A 22,433-nucleotide genomic window follows, 5' to 3' on the forward strand; every position below is an offset into this window, starting at 1 on the left:
GATGGAAACATTTGCTCCAATTCAGCAAGAGCGACTCATGCGCCAGTCCTCTGCTGGATCATGCCCCACACGAGTAAGATGATGTGGTTACTCAGAGAAGAGGGACTGAGCTCATGCACAAACTAACAAAACTGGCAGTGGTTGGCTCTGCCATCTTTAGCAATGCTGACCAGCTGTTTGCGATGGGCATTTAGGGATTGATTCCCTTCCTGCTCCCTCTAACAAAGGGAAGGGGAACCTGTCATACTCTAGATGTTGCGGGGCTACAGCTCCCATCATTCCTGACCTTTGGCTATGATGGTTGGGGCTGATGAGAGCTGTAGAGCCATAGCATCTGTAGGGCCACAGGTTTTCCACCTCTCTTCTGATAGCTATGTAGCACCATGTGAGGATCTGTGGACCAGGGCTTTTGTTATCTCTATGGCTACACCATACAGAAACTGTAGAGGAATTTAAATAAGTGACTGTTTACGTCTCAGCAGTCAAGTGCTGCTCCTCTCCCTTTCACGTTTGTCAGATATTCACAACACAGTCAAGTCTTAAGCATATGGTAATGAAGTGCATGGGCAGTGAAACACTTCTATATGTTTCAAAATAACTTGAGAAGTGTCTCTACGTGGTGCTAACAGTTAAGGCAGCTATACTGATACATTAAACACAGCATATGGTTCTTATATTGCTTCCTACATCCTAAACATTACGAAAGAAAATAAGAGATTTGAACATGCTATGATTTTCCTGATCGCCTCAGAATTTCATCCAACTGGTAGATCGCGCTGTACTTTGCTTATAATATATAGTGGCTGATCCCAAAAGATATACTGTGTTATTGACCTATACCTGAAAACCAATTATGCAGTGAAACTCACAAAAAAGATCAAACAAATAGGCAGCCTGTCCATTACTCAATGAGTAAAAAAAAATGGGGAGGGGGGGTTTGCCAACATATTAATTTACAACTTTAACATTCTTAATTGTGTCTGCCACAATAACTTAATCTACTCAGGTTTCCCGTCTTCATCCTTTTATTTATTTATTTTTTTTACATCTTGAGTAGATGAGATGTTATCAAGAGCCATCTCCAGATACCAACAGCTACGGAGACGCTTGCTGTTAACCAGTCCCAAACTAATGTTTAGTACTTACACTAACATACCACATAATGCTAGAGTGCACCATTGAGAGAGCCATTAAACTTGGTTTTTACTTGGATAAGGCTGTAGGTATAAATGACAGTGAGCAGAAACTGCACAGTTAATGCCGCATAATGCAGCTACAACAAAGAGTGCCACAAAACTGCAAGGGCTGTAATAATAAAGAGCAAGGAACTTGAAGCTCTGCTTCCCATATTGCTGTCCACTTTATGTTTAGGAGATGATTTTACAGAAGCTGTGGTTGTGGTGTCCACCTTTCTCACAGTTGGCTTCGGTTCATTCCTGTCTTCTGGACCAGCTCCAAGAACATCTTAAGGAGGTAAACACAATAGAATAAAAAAAGGCAATGTTAGTTTCTTACTTGACACAAAATGTCAAATGCAAAATGAAGCCCCATTATCAATGAGTTAGAAATAAGGCATTCAGCAGAATCTTAAACGTGTGCACTGAAAAGCAAGTCTCGCTAGACTCCAGGGAATTTATTTCCTAAGAAGCTGTCAGGGCTCTCTCTAGGTCCCAGCTCACAGAGGACCAACGCCAGGCTGATACTATGTACAAAAGTCTTTATTGAAGTATAATTTCCATTTTAAAGCCAGAGCGTGCAACCCTACGTCTAGACTCTAGACAGGCGAAGTCCCCTCTGAGTCACTGCCCCTTCCGCACCAGTTTAAGATCCTAGCCCGGCTCCACCTCCTGCGCTGTTCCTTCCTCCTCTGGGTCCTTCTGCCCCCTGGGGTTTCCTCCCTCCTGGACTCTTCTGATGCTGACCCCCCTAATTCTTGCCCTTCCTTCCGGCGGGCTTTGGGACCTGGCTCCCTATCCGGGCTACCTGCTGTGCCGCTCGCCTGTACATTTGAACTTGGCGTGCGCGCCCAGCCGGTGACTTTCCTCTTGACCGTTTCCCCGCTCTCCGATGGAGGCGTGGCCAATCCTGACTCATCTCCTCCCTCTGGTGGTGGGAAGACTGGTCCTGATGCCTGGGACTCCTCCCCCCCACTACGCTCTGGTGGGGACGCTGGTCCTGATTTCCAACTGCTGCTCAGGGAGTCCCCGCTGGCCCCTTCCTTCTGGGGTTTCCCCCTTGGCACCCCCCTTGCCCTGGCCATCGGCGCTCCTCTCTGTGAATCTTCCGATTCACTGGAGAGACTCGTGGACTCTCTCTGACCACTGTCACTGCCTACACCCCCCTCGTATTCCTCCTCCTCACTCTCCATTTGCTCCTTCTCCTGTGTCTCTGCTCCTGAACCCCTGACACAAGCGTTCTTAGAATTGCATTTTTAGTGTTAGACTAGGAGCTTGGAAAACAGGGTGCAAATCTCTACTCAGTCATGAAGCTCACTGGCTGACCTTGGGCCAGCCACAATCTTAGTCTAACCTACCTCACAGGGTAGTTGTGAGGATGAAATGGGGAAGGAAGATAACCCCTTTGAGCTCCTCAAAGGATGGGATATAAACACAAATAACAACAACAAAAAAAGTCTATCAATGGCTATGTTCCACTTTCACAGTTCAGGCAGCATGCCTCTGAATGGCAGTTGCTGAGAGTCTCAGGTGGAGAGAGTGCGGTTCAACTCATGCCTAGAACCACGTACCTAAGGTCCACAAATGACAACATTTTGGAGGTCCCAGGTCGCAAGGTGGTTAGATTGGTCTCAACTAGGGCCAGGGCCTTTTCAGTACTGGCCCCGACTTGGTGGAATGCTCTGTCACAAGAGACTAGGGCCCTGCAGGACTTGACATCTTTTCACAGGGCCTGCAAGACAGAGCTGTTCTGCCTGGCCTTTGGTTTGGACTCAGTCTGACCCTTATGTTTCCCTCCCCTTATGGTCTTGTTTTATCAGTTTAAAATGAGATTACATTTTAAATTGCATTTTAACCTGTATTTTAAATTGGTTCCCTCCTCTCTTCCCCCTCTATTATGTTTTTACTGTGATTTTATTGGTGTTAGCTGCCCTGAGCCTGGCTTTGGCCGGGGAGGGCGGGGTAAAAATAAAATTTATTATTATTATTATTATTATTATTATTATTATTATTATTCCCTGCTTGTAAGAGTCTCATAGGCACTTGGTTAGTGGCTGCAGGAAGTGAAATGCTTGATTAAAAAGGCCTATGGTCTGATCTAGCACAAGTCTTCATAGGTTCTTAACACATGAGGACAAACTTCTGAACAGTGCTTGGCATGAACTAGTTTGGTTCAATTCACTGAATTAGTTCAAAGGTATCTGAACAAAACTTGAAAGTATTTCCCATGATTGCCAGGCAATTGTCATTTTCATTTCATTTTCAATATCATAATTACTGGGGAAATTAATCAAACAGTTTCCATTCCACTGTGTGCACATGTTTATCTTTTCCTGGTCTTCTTAAGTATATTATATACATCAGCTCAGCAGCTTGTAACATTCTGAATGTTGATTTTTGTTGTGGTTGAGGATCATTTGGATGAACATGAATCAAGCAAGTTTGTTTTCATAAAGGGATAAATGTGAACTGGAATTAGTTCCTTTTTTGAAATATTGAACTTGAATCAGACCTGGTTACATTTTGAAATGAACTTTCAAAGCTCAGCTTCTGAGCTTTGTGCAAGACAAGACTGTCAGGTCTGTGATCCAAGAGATCTATGTTCTGTCTAAAGTTATCTTGCTTGATTTGATAGCTGAAGTTCCATGGAGTGCAACCACACCCTATTAAAGGCAGAGGCAAAATATGCACTGATTTCTGGATTGTAGTCAGTCATTAAGCCAGTTTTATTTAGAGTAAGATCGTGTAGCTAATGGAGTTGTCTGCAGGACTCAAGTCCAAAGTTGACTCATGGAAAAAAGAATAGCTAAAAACCTTACATTTGGGAGATTATTTGTCAGAGAGTATTCATCAACTGTTCAGCCAAAGCTTAATGACAATAATCTCATTTGCTAATGTTAATAGAGCTTTTCCACACCTGTAAATATTTGAACATTCATCTTTGACAGTTAAATCTGAATAATTTCAGAAGTTTGCTTTCAGCTAATTCAAGTGCCAATCCTCTTTACTTAGAAGTAAGAAACCAAGCTTTCTACAACTTTGAAGTAAGTCCATGTATAACTGAAAAATCATTTGTAGTTCTGAATATAAATCTGACAGTCAATGATTTCCAAAGTCTAAAGCCATAAATCAGCCATCTTTTAAATCAATGCCTAATAATAATAATTTGCACATTTTGCAAATATTGCAGGATGTCCACTTTGCATGTGGCACTTTCGTGAAATTCAAACTTTGCTTTGTCTGATTGTTTCATTTACCGTATTTATTTTTTAAATCAGCTCTGACAAATAAGGCAGTGGATTCTTATATGACGTTTCCTTGGTCTGAATCTGACACTTAGTTGGTGCTCCTGGGGATGAGATTTGAAATGATATGACTGACATTCAGGGAAACGTTATGTAGTGTGACAAAGTGACAGCTCTGCCACCGAGCTGGGGTCAAGCTTTGATAACCAGACAGATTTTGTCAAACAAGCCTGTGCGAAATTTTCAGTAGAAACTTAGGGTGATGATATCAGAATCCTTCAGGAAAAGCTTACATGGAAAACCAGTTCCAATGTACAGTAAGAATTTACTATGCACACTATCATTGGATGATTTTGAAAAGTGATTCAAATATTACCAAATCAAGTTGATCACCAAGGAATGTTTATTTATGTATACATGTCTTTTCCATGGTTCTTGCAAAGAGCTCAAGTAGCATACATGGCTCTTCCCTCATTTCATCCTCAAAACAGTCCTATGGGGGCAGGCTAGGCTTAGGGTTAGTGACTAACAAAGCTTGAAGAAACTGCTCTTTGCAAATTCTGAAATGAACTGACCTGATTCACCCCCGCTGGACTAATGTGGAACAGAAAGTAATTATTGTTCACTTCTCCAATTTTTGTGATATTATTGGGTCAAAGAAAATCAACGTTGTCAGTGCTGCCTCTAGGTCCCAGCTCACAGAGGACCAACGCTAGGCTGTGGTAATGTATAAAAGTCTTTATTGAAGTTCAGTTTCCATTTCAAAGCCACAGCGTGCAGCCCTACGTCTTAACCCCTAGATCGGCGGAGTCCCATCTGAGTCTCCTCCCCTCTGACACCAGTTTAAGATCCTAGCCCTGCTCCACCTTTTCCGCTGCTCTCTCCTCCTCTGGGTCCTCCTGCCCGCTGGGGTATTGCCCTTTCTGGACTCTTCCGACGCTGAGTTGCTTAGCTCCTCCCCCTGCCTCCGGCGGGCTTTAGGACCCGGTTCCCAATCCTCATTCTCTGCTGTCCCGCGCTCCTGTACATTTGAACTTGCCTCTCGCGCCAACCCAGTGACCTTTCTCCTAACCGTTACACTACTTCTGTCACTGCTTCCCTCTTCCGGGACACTGGCCGGATCTGACCTCCCCTCCGTTGCCCGACTCTCCGAGGGAGGCGTGGTCAGCCCTGCCTCGTCTTCTCTTCCTGTTGGGGAATGCACTGACCCCGATACTTGGGACCCTTCCCCCCCACTCTGCTCTGGTGGGGAAGCTGGTCCTGATTTCCAACTACTGCTCTGAGAATCCCTGCTCCCCCCTTGCTCCTGGGGCGTTCCCCCTGGGAACCCCCTGCCCCTGGCCACTGGCGCCCCCTTCTGTGAATCTTCCGATTCGCTGGAGAGGCTCATGGAATCCCTCGGACCACTGTCCTCTTCTCCTACGCTCCCCTCGGATTCTTCCCCTTCACTCTCCATTTCCCCTCTTCCCTGTGCCTCTGCTCCTGAGCCCCTGACAAACGTGCTTACAAATGCATTTTTATTTAGATAAGTTACATTTAGAAATTCACATTTTGTGAGAAAATATGTTCAAAAATAGTATTTAAATGTATATTTTAATGCAAAGTTTTATGCAGATTTTTTGGGGTGGGGTGGGGGAGAGAAACACAGATGTATATTAAAATGGTACCAGATGGACTTAGGAATGGAACACATGTGAAAAGGACATTGGTCCAGAAATAGACTGATCCACCCATCCCTAATAGTGATTGGCCCAAGATCACCCAGTAATCTTCATGAATGGTATTCCTAGCCTGGTATTCTATAACCACTACACCATACTGATTCCAGCACTCTGAGAGAAAAAGAACAGTTCAGCCATTGTAATATTGGTACAGCTTTTACTTCCAGTTCTGTTGAAGAGTACAGATAAAGCTATTGACATCCCTATTATACAGAATGATATGTAAGTGGTGGTTCTGTATAAGCTGATTACACACTACAACTGCAAAAATGTAAAGCACAGCAAAGTGTCCTTTACACATCCTTATTTGTTAGTTTGGTCACATACTGGACTTAATAAGACAATAAGCTAGAAGATGTATTTCCCACAGGATATGCACTTCTAGAGAATTTTCAGTGTTAAGAGGAAAGTTCTTTTGTGCTTTAGCTGGAATTCCCATTTTATCAACATATTTTCACTGAGCCAGAGACAAACTTTGCTTTGCTTTGCGTTTGTACACAAAACACCCAGGCACCACTGCAATAATGACAACCAACAATTGCTACCTGAAACTGCTTCCTAAACTGCTTCATAAACATGCCATTAAAAAAGAAGTATCAGCTCTATTATACAGCTCTATTATAAAAACCATGTATTTGGATTTTAGAAATACAGTAGATTCCTGGAAGAACAAGCTTGTTAGGTGGCATAGATTTCAAAAATGGAAATGTAATCTGAGATCACTGTCTTCAGGCCAGTGGCTTTGGAGAACTATCAGTAAACTCTCCCTGCATCATAAGAATGAGTTAATTCTATTTTAAAACACAATCTCTCCGCAACACAAATCACGAAAAAGATGCTGTGTGTTCCCCTCAGCTTCATCATAACATCAACATTCATTTGGGGAGACTAATGGCTTTGAGAATGTACTTAAGGTTGGCTGCAGGTAATGGCTGCATAAGAGGAAAGGACAACTGCCATCCCATCGTGTCATTGTTGAAAATACAGTTCCAGACTCAGTGCCTTTTCTCTGATATCCTGTGCTGGGGCTTACACAAAGGGATGGGGGCAGCAAAAACAAAAAACAAAAAACAGAGCGGGCAGGAGCTATTTACGGGAAAAGAAATATGAGAACACTGAAACAAACATCCTTTTGGCTGCCCTTAAAGTAAATGAATGGAACCTGAAACAAATTACTGCATTGTGGAGTGTACTTTCTACCTTTTCCATGCATTTCATCCATTATGTTTCATGCTCTCTCCCCTCTGGTTTTCTAGTCCCCCAATATGTTAGTTGGCATTCTGTGACCATTGGGGATGGTCAGTCCTCTTTGGACTGCTTCAGAGTCTCCCCATCCTGCCCCTGGGTTTGTGCTAAACATTTTTTTGTACAGGCAGCAATCAATTTACACACGCCCAATTGATGCGTTTGCTGTGCAAACATGCATTGTGCCGAACCCAGAAGTGATTTTAGAAATGGCAAGAAGGGCCTAGAAAGAGCCCTGAAAGGGAAAAAAAGGCATAAAAACAGCCCCTAACAACTCTGACCATTGAGGCCTGTGGGGAGTTGGGACTTTGAGGAAGGATGTCTGGAGGGAGCGATTGTGGTGGAGTTAGGCAGAGTTTGGTGTCTGGTAACTGCTACTGGTTTTTTAAAGGTTTTCTCTTTTTTATAATAATTTTTATTAAGTTTTCCATTTAAACAATCCAATCAAATCACATTAAATATTCCAAATTATACAAATACATGTCATAAAGTCCAAATATTTTGCCAAATTATAAATTTTTGTTGGGGCTTCCCGTGCTTCAAGTTCAGTGGGGTCCAATCATCTTATGTTTCTACTGCCTTGAGTCCGGTTTTTTAAAGGTTTTCTCAAGGGTTTCCAGTGGTTTAGAGGGTGTTTGCAGACTTTTTAGATGACGTTTCATATGTACGTGATTTCACGTAAATATGCGGTACCTTGTACTTGTGCAAACCTTGGCTTGAGCCGGTTGATTTCACCCCACCCCCATGCATTTGCTGTGCCATTTTGGATACATATTGGCGCTCCTGCCTGAATATCAGTAATAGAGGGAATTATTAAGAATAAATCATGAGAAGAGGTGGTTTTCTGACAGCACCTGGGCCCTCTTTCCATCATTGTCATTCTTCCTTTCGACTGCGGTAAAGGCACAATTTCTCCATTGCCTCTTATATCATCTTGGCCTGCTGACTTCAGCTCTCTTGAGCCAGCTGATTAAATAAAGACCTCACTAAGTCAAATCTATCCCCCACTTTCACTTGGCTATATCCAGCATTGTAACTTGATTGGCCTCTATAAATTGGCCAGGTTGGAATGTATTAATTCATTTATTTTCCGTATATTGACTTAACCAAAACATCTGAGGTAAGATTGAATGCTATCAACAAAAGGGCTGTTGGCTTTTAAAAGCCTCCCCCTCAGCACTGACTGCTTAATGCACTACATAACAAGCATTAAATAATACATTAGGAAAATCTGTCTTTAACCTTTCTAAGGAAAGGACTTCAACATTAATTTTCTCATTCACTGTGGTTTCATAGCAAAGATTATTCCACAGGATGGTATGCATGACTATTTAGAATCAAAAAGTTAGAAGGTTAGATGTGCAAACAGGGCATTTTGTAAATTTCTCTTTAAAAATTAAATACATGGTGTTTGATAAAGTATTGTAATCAGCCAGGGCCATCCTTTCGTTGGAGAAACCTCAGTACAGAGGCTGTGCAATGTTTTATTCATTCTTGATGGGAATTATCTCTGAGATGAAAGAAGAGAAGGAGCTTCCTCTTAAATATTGGACGTACCAAGAGCAAATACCTGGGAGAATGCAATACTGAATCTTAGACACTCCCCATGCGATTAGACGTAACTTGTAAATGCTATCTTTGGCTATAATGCAGTCTCAGTGGCAAGAATGAATTTAGCAAATCTATGTCAATGTATGTGAGAATGTGGGGAAGAGAGAACAAGCAACAATTTCAGACCCCACCATAGGGATGAGCAAATCTATTTATTTCTAGTTCCTCTCACTTTTACATGTCTTCACCCATAATTCCATTTCATTTATGCTTTAATCTGCAATTCTAAAATATCTTCAGAAAATAGGTATTTTAAATTTAACATGTGTTTTAAAAATACATGTTTAAATGCATTTTTTTTCTGTTAAAAGACAACTTTAAATGCATACTTGGATATTAAAGTAATGAGAACTGTGTTGCAAAAGAAATTCCAAATCTGACTGATAGCTAAGCTCCAATATATACATTAGATTGAGTGGTGTGGATTGAGTCATTTCATGCAGGAATTGTAAAAGGTTGAAGTCTCACCTGAACCTGTGGTCTGCCAGAGTTAACAGGAAGAATAGTTCCAGTTACAGATAGGTAGCCGTGTTGGTCTGCCATGGTCAAAACAAAATAAAAAAATTCCTTCCAGTAGCACCTTAAAGACCAACTGAGTTAGTTCTAGGTATGAGCTTTCGTGTGCATGCACACTTCTTCAGATACCTTCAGGAAGAATAGTTATCACTCAAGAGAAGACCTGATTTATCTTTTGCATGCCAGAATTAAAAGACTTTCTTGGAATAACATTAAAATGCTCTTTCATTGCCTGATAGTTCAACTAAGAAGGCGCAACTGTGACTAGTATCACTAAACCTTGTGTTCCTAGAGAAGAAAGGTCACCATGACTTATGATCTCTATTCCTTATGCAGCATATGTGCACTTAGCTGACAACTGAGGTGTTCGTATACATAAGGAGTGATGGATCATTATGCTAGACAAACAGACTGGCCCTGTGGGGTTTGAAGAGAGAATCCAATTTTGTTTGGAATACAAGCAAGCAGAGACTAATTACAGACGCCTTGGGCCAACTCAAACATTCACTGGCTGAAGTGGTTTAGAAGGAAACAAAACACCACATCCAACTTTTGCCTCTGAGGTTTGGACACGACACATAATTTTCATGTCGGGACACTTTTTCCCAACTGAAAACTGAGATAGCGAAGGCCTGTGTGAGCACTTCATGATTTGTGATGGGCCTGTAATTCAGCAGAAGCAGGAACACAGGCTTGCCTCCGCTATTGAGGAGGCCAATGTTGGATGACATGCATCACGTCGTGCAATGTGATGATGTAGCATGTGCCACTGATGTAGTGCGTGCCACATCACTGCTCAATACTGAGGGGGCCCGGCCCCCTCCTTAAGAACCGAGGGTGCGGGTGGGCAAAGAGCCTCGGCCTCTCCAGCTGGCATGCCTGAGTGGTAGAGTACATCCCCCCCCCTTGCAGACAGAATGTTCCAGGTGCAATCCCCAGCATCTCCAAGTAGGACTGGGAAAGACTCACGCCTGAGATCCTAGACAGTCTATTTCAGTCAGTGCAGACAATAGTGACCAAGTCAGTATGAGGCAATTTCCTATGTTCACTTGAGTAACACAAGAGAGACTGGGCCAGACTAATGGGCCAGGACATGAAGACGTTGAGGAGAGCAGCAAAGCATAAATAGTGCATAAAATGTAAAGGTAAAGGTACCCCGATAGTTAAGTCCAGTCATGAATGACTCTGGGGTTGTGGCGCTCATCTTGCTTTACAGGCAAGGGAAGCCAGCGTTTGTCTGCTTCCGCAGACAGTTTTTCCGGGTCATGTGGCCAGCATGACTAAGCTGCTTATGGCGATGCCAGAGCAGCACACGGAAACGCCGTTTCCCTTCCCGCCGGAGTGGTACCTATTTATCTACTTGCACTGCATGCTTTCAAACTGCTAGGTTGGCAGGAGCTGGGACTGAGCAACGGGAGCTCACCCCATCGCAGGGCCTCAAACCGCCGACCTTCCGATCGGCAAGTCCAAGCGGCGCAGTGGTTTAAACATATAAGGGCACAAATATTTGAGAACTTGAAATCTGTCACCTTTTCTGGTCTTAGCATCCTCATATGAATTGCAAAATGCTCAAGCCTGTTAGCGTTTTCAAATATTTCCTTCAAAAGTCACATAACTATCTGTGGTCAGAAGTCAGATATTTGGGTGATTTGCAATAGATTGGAAAGGGTTTCTTTCTGCTAATTGAGTAACAATGGCAACAAAAAGACCTTCTTAAATTGCACCACTGAAACAGGGTGGAAGGTCTGTGGACTCAGTTTTAGTACTTGAAACAAATTTCTGAGCTGAATAGCTCAGTTGGTTAGAGCATGGTGCTGATTAACACCAAGGTTGCAGGTTCATTCCCCGTATGGAATAGCTGCATTTTCCTGCATTGCAGGGGGTTGGACTATATGATAATGATAATAATTTTTTATTTATACCTCACCCTTCCCAGTTCAAAATACCGGGCTCAGGGCAGCTAACAACAAATTTAAAACACTTAATTGATGCAACAAAAAACAGCATAAAATACAGTATAAAACGTGAATAACAATAAATTCAAAAAATTCAAAAATCAATTTAGGGGGGAAATCCATCCAATAAACATTAGATGATCACCAGAGCTAGCTGGCTAAATTAGTCCTATTTGGGCCAGCGAGGAGACCAGGGGAGAATTAGCTGTGGGATCCCAGAGCGGGTAATCTTCATAAAAAGGGGAGAGGGAGGGAAAGAAGGGGAATAAAAGATCAGGCTAGGTTCAAACTGAAAGCCGGGTGGAATAGCTCTGTCTTACAGGCCCTGTGGAAGGAAGTTAAATCCTGCAGGGCCCTGGTCTCATGGGACAGAGCATTCTACCAGGGAGCCATCACTGAGAAGGCCCTGGCCCTGGTGGAGGATAATCTGACTTCCTTAGGGCCTGGGACCTCAAAACTATGATTATTATTCATGGACCTTAAGGTCCTCTGCGGGGCATACCAGGAGAGGCAGTCCCTTAAATATGAGGTCCCTAAGCCACAAAGGTGGTACCCAACACTATGATTCTATTAATTTTCTAATTAATTATTTCAATCCAAATATATATGTTTCACACCTAGTTCCTATTATGGGATCTTCGACTTCTGGCTAGAAACAAAGTAGATCTCACTTGTTTAAAATCTGCCCTACCCTGAACTAGATAATCACAGCTGTCACAACAATGAGTTTTAGCAGGACATTTATGGAGTAAGTGGCTTGTGAATATGTTATTCCCAAACTTATTTCCTGGGAAACACAATGAATTGATTTCATTGTGGCTTATTTTCAACTTAAGTGCATTTAAGACTAAAGTGTAGGTCTCTAAGGCTGCAGTCTGTGCACACTTACTTGGGAGCAGGCCCACTGAATACAGTGGGAAATTACTTCCAAGTAAGCATGCATAGGATCAGACTGCATGAGTTTGAGCTTCGGCCTTGGCAAGTTATCACAAGGAGAATAAAAAGTCATATGGCATCCATCTCGAGGAAAATGCAAGCATGTTTATAGTGATATTCAGTAAGTTGATGAGCTCTCGTCTGATCAAAGAGACTGTTTTGGTTGACAGCTTTGTGAGAAAATTAAAGAAAAGTGCAACCTGGTGGAACAGGCTCTTAAATTACAGTAGATGCTGCACTACTGGTATTACATTTTTATCACCTTTGGTATCACTAGCTGAAATTGCTTTTACATATCCAAAACAAGGAGCCTTCAAAACAAGGTAATAACCATGAAATGTGCAGTTTTCCAAGAGCACCAAACAATTTCCAAATGATGCATTATCCTGACATCATGACCAATACTAATTATTTTCAAATGTGGCTGTAGCAGACAAATGAGAGAAATGAAAGATTATGCCTCTTAGAATGAAAGTGGAAATTAGAGAACCCTCAAACTGTCATGCCTGTAGAATTCATAATGCAGATCTGGGGTCCTAATGAATTCTTTTCTGCCAAAGAACTGGTTGAGGTAGTCAATTGATATTTATTCATGCAGTAGAATGCATGATTAATAAGCCTGCTTTGGATGCTGCTTCTGCTGGTTGCCAGCACTTTTTGTCTCTAAAATTAAAAACAGGACAGTCCCAAGGCTTGCTTCTGTACTAGTTACTCATTTTTACCAACATATGGAAAGAGCAAGATATAAATATAATAAATACATAAATATGGACTGGAATGAATGAGAGCTCCCACTGCTAAGGCAAATAAAAACTAGGGATAGATGAATCAGTTAATTTCTGCTGTGCCATTTCTACATGTGTTCACTCTGCTCCATCCTATTTCCTGATTAATATTTTTAAATAAAAAAATGTAAATAATCACACTTTTTTTTAATACTACATTTCCCCTCAAAATGCACATTTTAAAAGGCATTTGAATGCTTTTCCTTTTTTTAAAAAAGTTGAACTGCTTTGCTACGTTCCAATGATCACATTAGTGCATGAGCTGCAGATTGGGTCAGTCTGCACCAGAATGTGCAAAGTCTACATTCCCCATTCTCTTGGCCCAAGGGCAAAGTTCACTGCTTGCTTAGGGGCTGTCAACCTTTTGCTTATTCTTACTGGCTCAAACTCCCATCCGGATAATCCAGGAGCAGATAGCCCCTTCACATTTCTAAACATTAATGTCAAGCAAAAGTGTTCAAGAAATAAAAGGGAATATCACTCTGCATATGGCCGCTTTAGTGAACATTAATATATGGGTTAGAATTTCTTTTGTTAAATATTAGCCATGACTTTCCCCAGTTCTAGGGAGAATATTAGATTTCCCCAAAGTATAAAAAAAGGAGTCAAAATGGTTCATTCTTCATTAACGGGAACAGAGGGCTATGCTTATTCTTTTCATTTGCCAGATTACAGCAACTGTGACGTTTCTTTGAAATCACGAAAAGAAGAGCAGCTGACTAAAAAAACCATAATCACACTTCCCTTTTAAACAAATGTTGTGTGAGCTGCAATGATGGCTCTAGGTTGATAATTTCTCACAAAGAAAATCAAGTCCTATTCCTTGGGCTCCCCTTGAAAACTATCCCAAAGCTTTGCTTCTCTAACTTTTTTTTAATAAATCACACAATTTTTACACCTCCAAACCGCAGCATAGCTTAAATGCCAACATTATTTTGTCGGAGGAGAAAGGGGAAATAACATTGTGTGTCGAGGTCCCCAAGCCACCCTCAAATAAAACACAATTCACACAGAATCTTAGTTTAAGGTTTTTGGCATAATTTTGACCACAACTTTATTAAAATACAAAAAATGTGAGTGGTTGCTTAGGCATTGGTTGCGACTATCTGTCCCCACCCAGGGACAGACTGACATTCACACGCCCGCAAAAGTCAGAAAGGAAAAACAATTTGGGGAGAAAATGGAGCTGGGTGTCAGGCCCTCACCTCTCCCCAAATGCTCCCAGGGGCTCTTGCGTGGCCTGAGCCCCTTGACAGGGGTTCGGGCAAGAGCATGGGAAGCCCCTGGATTCCTTGAACAGAATACCCTTGCAGCAGCAGCATTGGAGGGGCAGGCACAGCCAACCACATCCCCTCCACCAAGCAAAAATTAACCAATGCGTAACCCCAACCTTACAAGTTGTGACGATTTGCTACGCAGTAGGCAAAAACCAAATGGCAACAGCCAATCAGCCAAATGGACAAAATTTGCCTACCAGGCCCCTGCCCCAAAAGCAGACAACCCCATGACAGGCATAGGAAGGTCAATGCAAACAACCCTAAATATAGGGAGGGTGGGCGGGTGATCCTATGCGCACTGCGAAAAGAGGAAGCTCAACGCTGCGCGCAGGGAATATAAAGCTAATAGGCTGTCAGTCAGGAATAGCAACATTAAAATCTCCCCAACAACATAGAGGAGCCCAGTCGCAAACGTGGCCATCTAATCTTACCCGCCCAGCAACAGAGGGGTGACTTGCTAGGCCCCACCACAACACGTGCTCTCCATGAAGGAGAACATGCTTTAACTTAAACGGTATACATAAAATAAGATGGAAAGAAAATCTACAACAGGGATGGCTCTGCCTGCCGCTAGCATGTGACTCCGGTTTAGGTGGCCCAGAAGGGAATACTGCTTTTGGGGTGAAAAAAGGTCTATTATCCCACACTGCCTTGGGAATAAGTCCCATTGAACTCAATAGGGCTTAGTTTTGAGTAGACACACATGAGACTCCACTACCAATGATTGAAACTCTGGTAACTTGAAACTTCCCATATTTAGCTCTGCCAAGTGCTTTTTTCCTAAAAAAAAAAAAATGTTTAGGGATACTCTCATTTTCCTACTCATATTGAAATACTGCCCCTCAATGAGGCCAAACTTAGATTCCCATAATGTTTAGGGGTATGCGTACCCCTGCGTTCTCCCAGGAAAAAAGCACTGTTTCTGCCCAAACTGATTTCAATTTGGTACAGCATCTTCCCACCCTTTGACACCTAATGATTTTGAACTTCTCTCCCCGCTCTCTTCTGATGTCACCTCCCCAATATAGCAGGAGTGGGGAACCTCGGGTTCGAGGGCCGAAATGATGTTGTTCAGCCCTCTCTACCTGACTCCTGTGACTCTCCTCAGGCTACACTCTTCTCTGAATGCTTTTGTGTGGCTGGATGGAAAAATGTGTATGTGTGTAGAATGAACCTCTGACTTTTGCGTGGGTGGATTACAGCCTAATGTACAAGGTTGCATTCCCTGCTCTCCCTTCTTGTGCCTCTGGCCCAGCCTACCACACTGGCATGTGGCTCATCAAACAGTTATCAGTAAGAAAATGTGGCCCTCAAACTGAAAAAGGTTCTCTGCCTTTGCAATACAATGGTACCTCTGGTTGCAAACGGGATCTGTTCCGGAGGCTCGTTCGAAACATGAAAAGAGCGCAACCCGCAGCGGCACGTCTTCACACATGCGGGTTGCGATTCGCCGCTTTTGCACATGACATCTTTTTGCACTTCTGCGCATGTTCGAGCGGCGAAACCTGGAAGTAACCCTTTCTGGTACTTCCGGGTCGCCGCGGGACGTAACCTGAAAGAACGTAACATGAAGCGGACGTAACATGAGGTATGACTTACAGTGGTACCTCAGGTTAAGTACTTAATTTGTTCCAGAGGTCTGTTCTTAACCTGAAACTGTTCTTAACCTGAAGCACCACTTTAGCTAATGGGGCCTCCTGCTGCCGCCGCGCCGCCAGAGCACAATTTCTGTTCTCATCCTGAAGCAAAGTTCTTAACCTGAAGCACTATTTCTGGGTCAGCGGAGTCTGTAACCTGAAGCGTATGTAACCCGAGGTACCACTGTACAGGGCCTCTGCTATCCCCAGTTACTGCAGTTGTTAGCTGTACAAATAAAACTACAAATACAAAAGAATGGGGTCAGTTGTCTTCAGGAAAGCAGTGTACAGAACTTATGCATCATTTACAATGCTGTATTTTCCTCTCGTTCGACATAACTGAAAGGAGTTTCATTGTATGCCTATGCTGAATATTATATCTTCTTTGAGGTGGCATTGCAAGACAGCCTGCCTGTTTTTTTTTTAATGTTTCCACTGATATACAACTGCCAGAGCAAAGGATGGTGATTTTCATGAGGAACAATAAAATCCTATTGCCGGCGGGCGGGGAGGCGAGCAAAGAAAAGAAAGCAAACCAACATAGATAACTGTTGTGTGATAAAAACGCCAGTTTATTTCTTTTGGAACAAATAATTGGAAGCCACAACCAAGAGGCAGATAATATGCCAAACTAGGCATGCACGCGCGCTCGCACACACACAGACACACACAGACACACATTCAGAGTTTCTGTTTGTATTGTACGAAGCCTGTTTGAAGAACATCCTAAAATGAACGGGTCCAGAAGAAAGAATGCAGGCTTAGGGTGTGTTGAAACATCTGTTTTTTTTCTGTTTATAACACAGGTTACCTAAAGTTTTGGATTTTAGATTTGTAAAGCCTGCATGGTGTATCTTGCACAAACATAAGAGTATATATTGTAAACCAGTAGGCGTTACGGCAAAACTTGACACACAACTTGGGAGTCCTCGTAAAACATAAAGTTTCTAGTCCCTGTAATGTAAATTTCATTGTAACCAAGGAAGCAATTAAAGATAGCAATATAAACAAACTCCCAGCATTGCTGCAATCCCCAGTTAAGGCTCAAAATTCTGTTCTTCAGAAGGAAAGGCAATGACCCTAATCTAGAGTGCACTTGGCCACTCTGAAAGTCCATTAAATTTAACGAGCATTTGCAGGATGCCAGGAATGCAGGAGTGGCTTCTGTGGCTGCACAGAAATGCCTGCTACTAGCTTCAAAGGCCAGGTATCCCTGCCACTCTGAGTTCTTAGAAGTGATTGCAGGCAGAGCACTGGAGACATCTGCTAAATATCACTCCACAGCTAGGAGCTGCAATTAAGAAGAAAAAATATTAGTAATAATTTAAAATGCTACGGCTGTTGACTTCATCCAGATGATCTCATTAGCTCTGGGCCAAAATAACAGGCTTCCCTTCAGCTGAAGTGGGGTGAACTGCACTTGGGTGTTTGCTATGAACACATTTTCCCCTTGATTTTTTGTTGCATAACGCAATAGGTCATCTTATGGAGACGGTTTTGACTGGGGAAGACACCCTGCTTCACTCAATTTCCTCTCCTGTGTTCTTTGGTATTTGAGGGTGAGAGACCAAAATTTACATTTGATGTAAATTAATCCCTTGCAGATAATAATCGTAGAGGAAAAGAAGGGTCAGCAAGTTTAACCTCATTTATAAACTTTTCATGGTTATCATTTCAGTTAAATACAATTCTGAAGAGACTCCAAGTGCCAATTATTTGTGAAACATATTCTGTCACAAAAAATAAACAAACTTTCAGGATCACTGAACTCTTCTAGCTTAAAAAAAGCCGCAAAGAAGCACAGAGAACATCAAATCTTGCACATAATTGACAATGTAGGTTTTTGTGGTAAAGGATATCATATTTGCTGCTCAGTCAGGCCCAGGGTTAACTAGTTTAGTATTTTGTTTCCATATGTGGCAGGTCAGATGCTTACAACAAGTTCTGAAACAGAGCACGATCCATTGTCTTCTCCCCTGCAATTGTCTCTGAAAATTAGAACTTGGAGTCACTTTATATAATTGAATGGCACTAGATTCAAGACAGAAAAAGAGTTATTGACAGAATTCACCACCATGTGGTATTGGCCACTAATTTAGATGGATTTAAAGGGCAGAGGGGGGAGGCTAAGACAATTGCATACAATACGACAACAAGAGGTCTGGGCTGGGGACAGGCATTATGAACATATTACATGGGTCCTTTGTCACTTTCACTGGCTTCCAGTTTCCTTCTGGGCCCAATAAAGCCTTTTATGGCTTGGTATCTTGGTACCTGGAGGAATACCTCTTCCCATATACACCTAGCTGTGTATAGGGATCAGGGAGAAGGAGGGATCAGTCCATTTTGATGGTTGGTTAGATTTCCAGTGTGGCTTTATCTCTTCACCTGTGTAAAATGAGTTGTGTAGGACCATGTTTTACTCTATCGTTCTCCTTTGACTTTTAGTGTGAATCTGTATTAATGATAATTTTTTTAAATTATATGATTTAACTTATTGTATATCACCTAGAGAATCTATATCATGAGGGGGTCAGGGATTGGACATCAGAGGATGAATGGTGGGGGCCGCCTCCCTCTCCTGATCCTTCCCGAGGGGGACAGTATAGATTTAGAAAGGTGGTTTGCAGCGAGTCACAGCTCAGAGATAGAAGAGGGGCAAATCTGGGAGATAATGGGAGAAGCAGAGCAGGAGCAGCTGGCTAACACGTTATCACTAGAGAGCATTCCAGACCCCCCTTCTCCCAGGACCCGGCAAGCAATGAAAGCAGGAGAGCAGAGAGCTCAGAGGCAATTGTCCCTAAGCAGACACCGTAAGGGGGTAGGTGGGGCTGTTGACGGCTGAGAAGGGAAGGGGGGAGGAACATACTTGGAGCAACGCCATTAATGAGAGGCAACGTAAGAACTTCTTGTCTATCTGTTACTGGCAGCTGGCCGTGAGGGGGCGGAATTGGATTCCCCGAAGTTTGACACGAGCCAGCAAAGAAGCAAGCAAGCAAAGACTGATCTGTCAATGGCCAGTAGTTCTGATGGCTAAATGGAATCACTGTCGGCCATGGGGGGCAAGACTGGGGCAGGGGGCTGTCAGCTTCATGCCTTACTGGAGGCCTTTGTGGAAGAATCTGTTTGGCCACTGTGGGAATAATAATAATAATAATAATAATAATAATAATAATAATAATAAAATTTATTTATACCCTACCCTCCCTGGCTCAGGGCGGCTAACACCAGTAAAATTAAAGTGAAAACATAATAGGAAAAAAGTAAAATTTAAAATGCAATTTAAAATGCAGCCTCATTTTAAAAGTAGCCCATAGATCAAAACCATAAAGGGGGGGGGATATAAGGGTCAGACTGAGTCCAAACCAAAGGCCAGGCGGAACAGCTCTGTCTTGCAGGCCCTGTGGAAAGATGTTAAGTCCCACAGGGCCCTAGTCTCTTGTGACAGAGCGTTCCACCAGATCGGGGCCAGTACTGAAAAGGCCCTGGCCCTAGTTGAGACCAATCTAACCACCTTGCGACCTGGGACCTCCAAAATGTTATCATCTGTGGACCTTAAGGTCCTCTGCAGGGCATACCAGGAGAGGCGGTCCTGTAGGTATGTCGGTCCTAGGCTGCATAGGGCTTTAAAGGTCAAAACCAGCACCTTAAACCTGACTCTATACTCCACCGAGAGCCAGTGCAGTTGGTAAAGCACTGGATGAATGTGATCCCATGGCAAGGACCCCATAAGGAGCCTCACCACGGCATTCTGCACCCGCTGGAGTTTCTGGAAAGAAAATGCTAGACTGCATGGACCTTTGGTCTGATCCAGCACAGCTCTTATGTTCTTCAGCTTTCTAGACCACATTTATATTAAGGATTTACATGGGGAAACACCACATCTGAACTCTCTATTGTATCTGTTAAATGAGATGGCAGAAATATTAACCATTAAGTCAAAATAAGAGCTTGCTCCCTAAGTATGGATTGTGGTCACCGTCAGAGACAGGGATATGAAATGATCAAAGAAAACTTCAGGAGGATAATATTTTTGCATAAGCCATTTCAGTACTTGAGATAAACGAGTGAAAAGAAAGCATCAAGCAGAATCGAGAAGGCTCTGGCACAAGACATTTAGCTGCAGTTTTTCTCAGGCATTGGTTTGGCAAATATTCAGCGTACATACCCCCCCCCATTTCACGTTGACAGATTTATCCAGCCAACCAGAACCTTAGCTCTATCACAGTTGACAGTTATTGACGGCAGGCTTGATTAGCACCATCAGTCTGTTGAATATCTGTATTGAAAAGAGAGCATTTCATGTAGACACACCAAACTGGTTAGAAACATTATCTTATTAATAGCATGCTGTGAAACCAATGAACGCTTATCTCATCCAGCCGGATGAAGAATACCCACATTGACACAGATGTAATGGAGGTAAACAAGCAAGAATGAAAAATAAACTTTCAGAATGCTTCACAGAATAAACCTGCATGCGATACACTGCTATGCTGAACAAGTTGGTGTTCTTGAACAATGTTTAGTTGTGCCCATGACAGGTGTGTGAGGGGAAAAACTCATTTGGGGAAACACTAAAGTGTGGAGGGTAGACCAGGCCTCTGAGAAACCTATCTACCTCTTTGCTGGTTCTCAGTGGGTAGATCCGCTAGCCATCTATAAATGGACCTGCCATCTTTCTTCTCACCTCTGAAACCTTCAGTTGTTTTCCTGACTCCTTTTGCCTCCTCCAGCCCTTAATTAATTGCATTGCTCCTTCCATGAGCTTTACAGCCCCCTTCCTCCTCCTTGTTCCAAAACGAAGCTCCTAAAAATGGCCAGGTTAACAACAATGGACTACACTAGAATGGAAATACACTATTTCCCTTCAGCACAATGGGCATAGCAACACTGGGCTACTGTGTAGGGCTGCCATAACCCACATTCACTTAACCATAGTCCTGCCCCCTACAATATGGTAAAATAATGATGGACTTTACCTGCATTGGCATTAGCAGAGTAATTTTTGATTTTTTTATGAACTCAGAAGAATGCCCCCTCCTGTGAAAGAAGACCTGAGTTATAAAGATCATGAATGTCTATCTTATGTCTACTTTTTATTTTATTTTTACAACAGTAATCCCCAATCACAGCTGCTCTAAAATCCTGACTACCTAAATTGTTTTTTTTTTAATGGGGCATCAATCACTTCATCAAGCAGAAAAGGCCTAACACCAAACCAAGAGTCTACATAATGGTTATTTCACTCAGCCTGCTCTTTATCTAATTGGCTAGATCTTCTCTCATGAATGTCAGTCATTGCTATGACACTGAAAGCTGGAAACAGGCTAATTTAACAGAAAAGGGACGAGAATAGTGCCTGCGCATTTCCCCTCATATCTCAGGTTCTACAGCTTATGGTCCAACCAGGAGGGCCGCTTAGAATCATAGAATTGTAGAACTGGAAGGCATCCCAAGGGTCATCTAGTTCAACCCCTTGCGATGCAGAAATATCAACACGTGGTCCCCCTTCCAATTTGAAATCCCACTGGGGCCCTGCTTAGCTTTTCAAATGTGCTAGCAGACTGTCCCCCATTGCACCAACATGCTTGCTTGTTCATGATGGTAAACCACGGTCAGCCATACTGCTATGTGTGAATGAGGCCAGTATGACAAAATTGTTGTTGGGTTGTGGCAGTGAAGACATCATAATATTTGGGGACAAGGCTTTCTAGGCTCATGGCTAAAGTCTTGAGGTATGACACTGACAACAGCAAATTTCCCCCCAGCTCTGTATGCAAAGGGAGATGTTGAGTGCCTAAATCCCATAGAAGCAAATCAGAGTTAGGCTTCAATCCTAAATTCAATGACCCACTTCAGGTTTGGTTTTGGTTTAGAGATTGTTTGTGGATGCAAAGTTGATGGGATTGCACCCAAAATGGTTTGTTAGGAAATGTAAGTATAGAATGATGTTTCTCCTAACATTGTTTCGAGATAGAAGATGACGCTGTGCCTTTAATATCTTTAAATTCAATCAGTGATTGATTACTAATTCCCATGTATTATGGTAGATAGAGGAAAGCCATAACAAACTTTACAAGACCTGACAATCTGCTGTGTTGGGTGCTGCCCTTGTGTTTTATTATGCACAGTGCATGAACGGACAACTCAAGACATAAATTATGCAAATATCTATTAAGAGACTTTGAAAAATGCAGATTACTCACCAAATACATGGAACAAAAAAGAAAAGTTAGCTGGCTTGTGAACTTGGGGGTAAAGTTCCATACGCTCTGAAGTCTATTCTACCCCTAGGAATGCCACATTAATACAACCCTGGAATTTATG

At 42.6% G+C, this 22,433-nt stretch overlaps 1 protein-coding gene across 2 annotated transcripts in view; it reads right to left on the bottom strand.

Annotated features, from left to right (window-relative positions):
- Window positions 1-1,032: 1,032 nt before the first annotated feature.
- LOC309341766 (glypican-5-like) overlaps window positions 1,033-22,433 on the bottom strand; it is a 408,077-nt gene continuing 386,676 nt past the window's right edge. For both annotated transcript variants that reach the window (XM_081861554.1, XM_081861555.1), the window contains one exon: window positions 1,033-1,464. In XM_081861554.1, coding sequence (XP_081717680.1) covers window positions 1,274-1,464 — 191 coding nt within the window. In that variant the 3' untranslated portion in view covers window positions 1,033-1,273. The remainder of the gene's footprint in view (window positions 1,465-22,433) is intronic.

The sequence above is a fragment of the Podarcis erhardii genome (assembly GCF_964252035.2).
Source record: "Podarcis erhardii genome assembly, chromosome: 5".
NCBI lineage: Eukaryota > Metazoa > Chordata > Lepidosauria > Squamata > Lacertidae > Podarcis > Podarcis erhardii.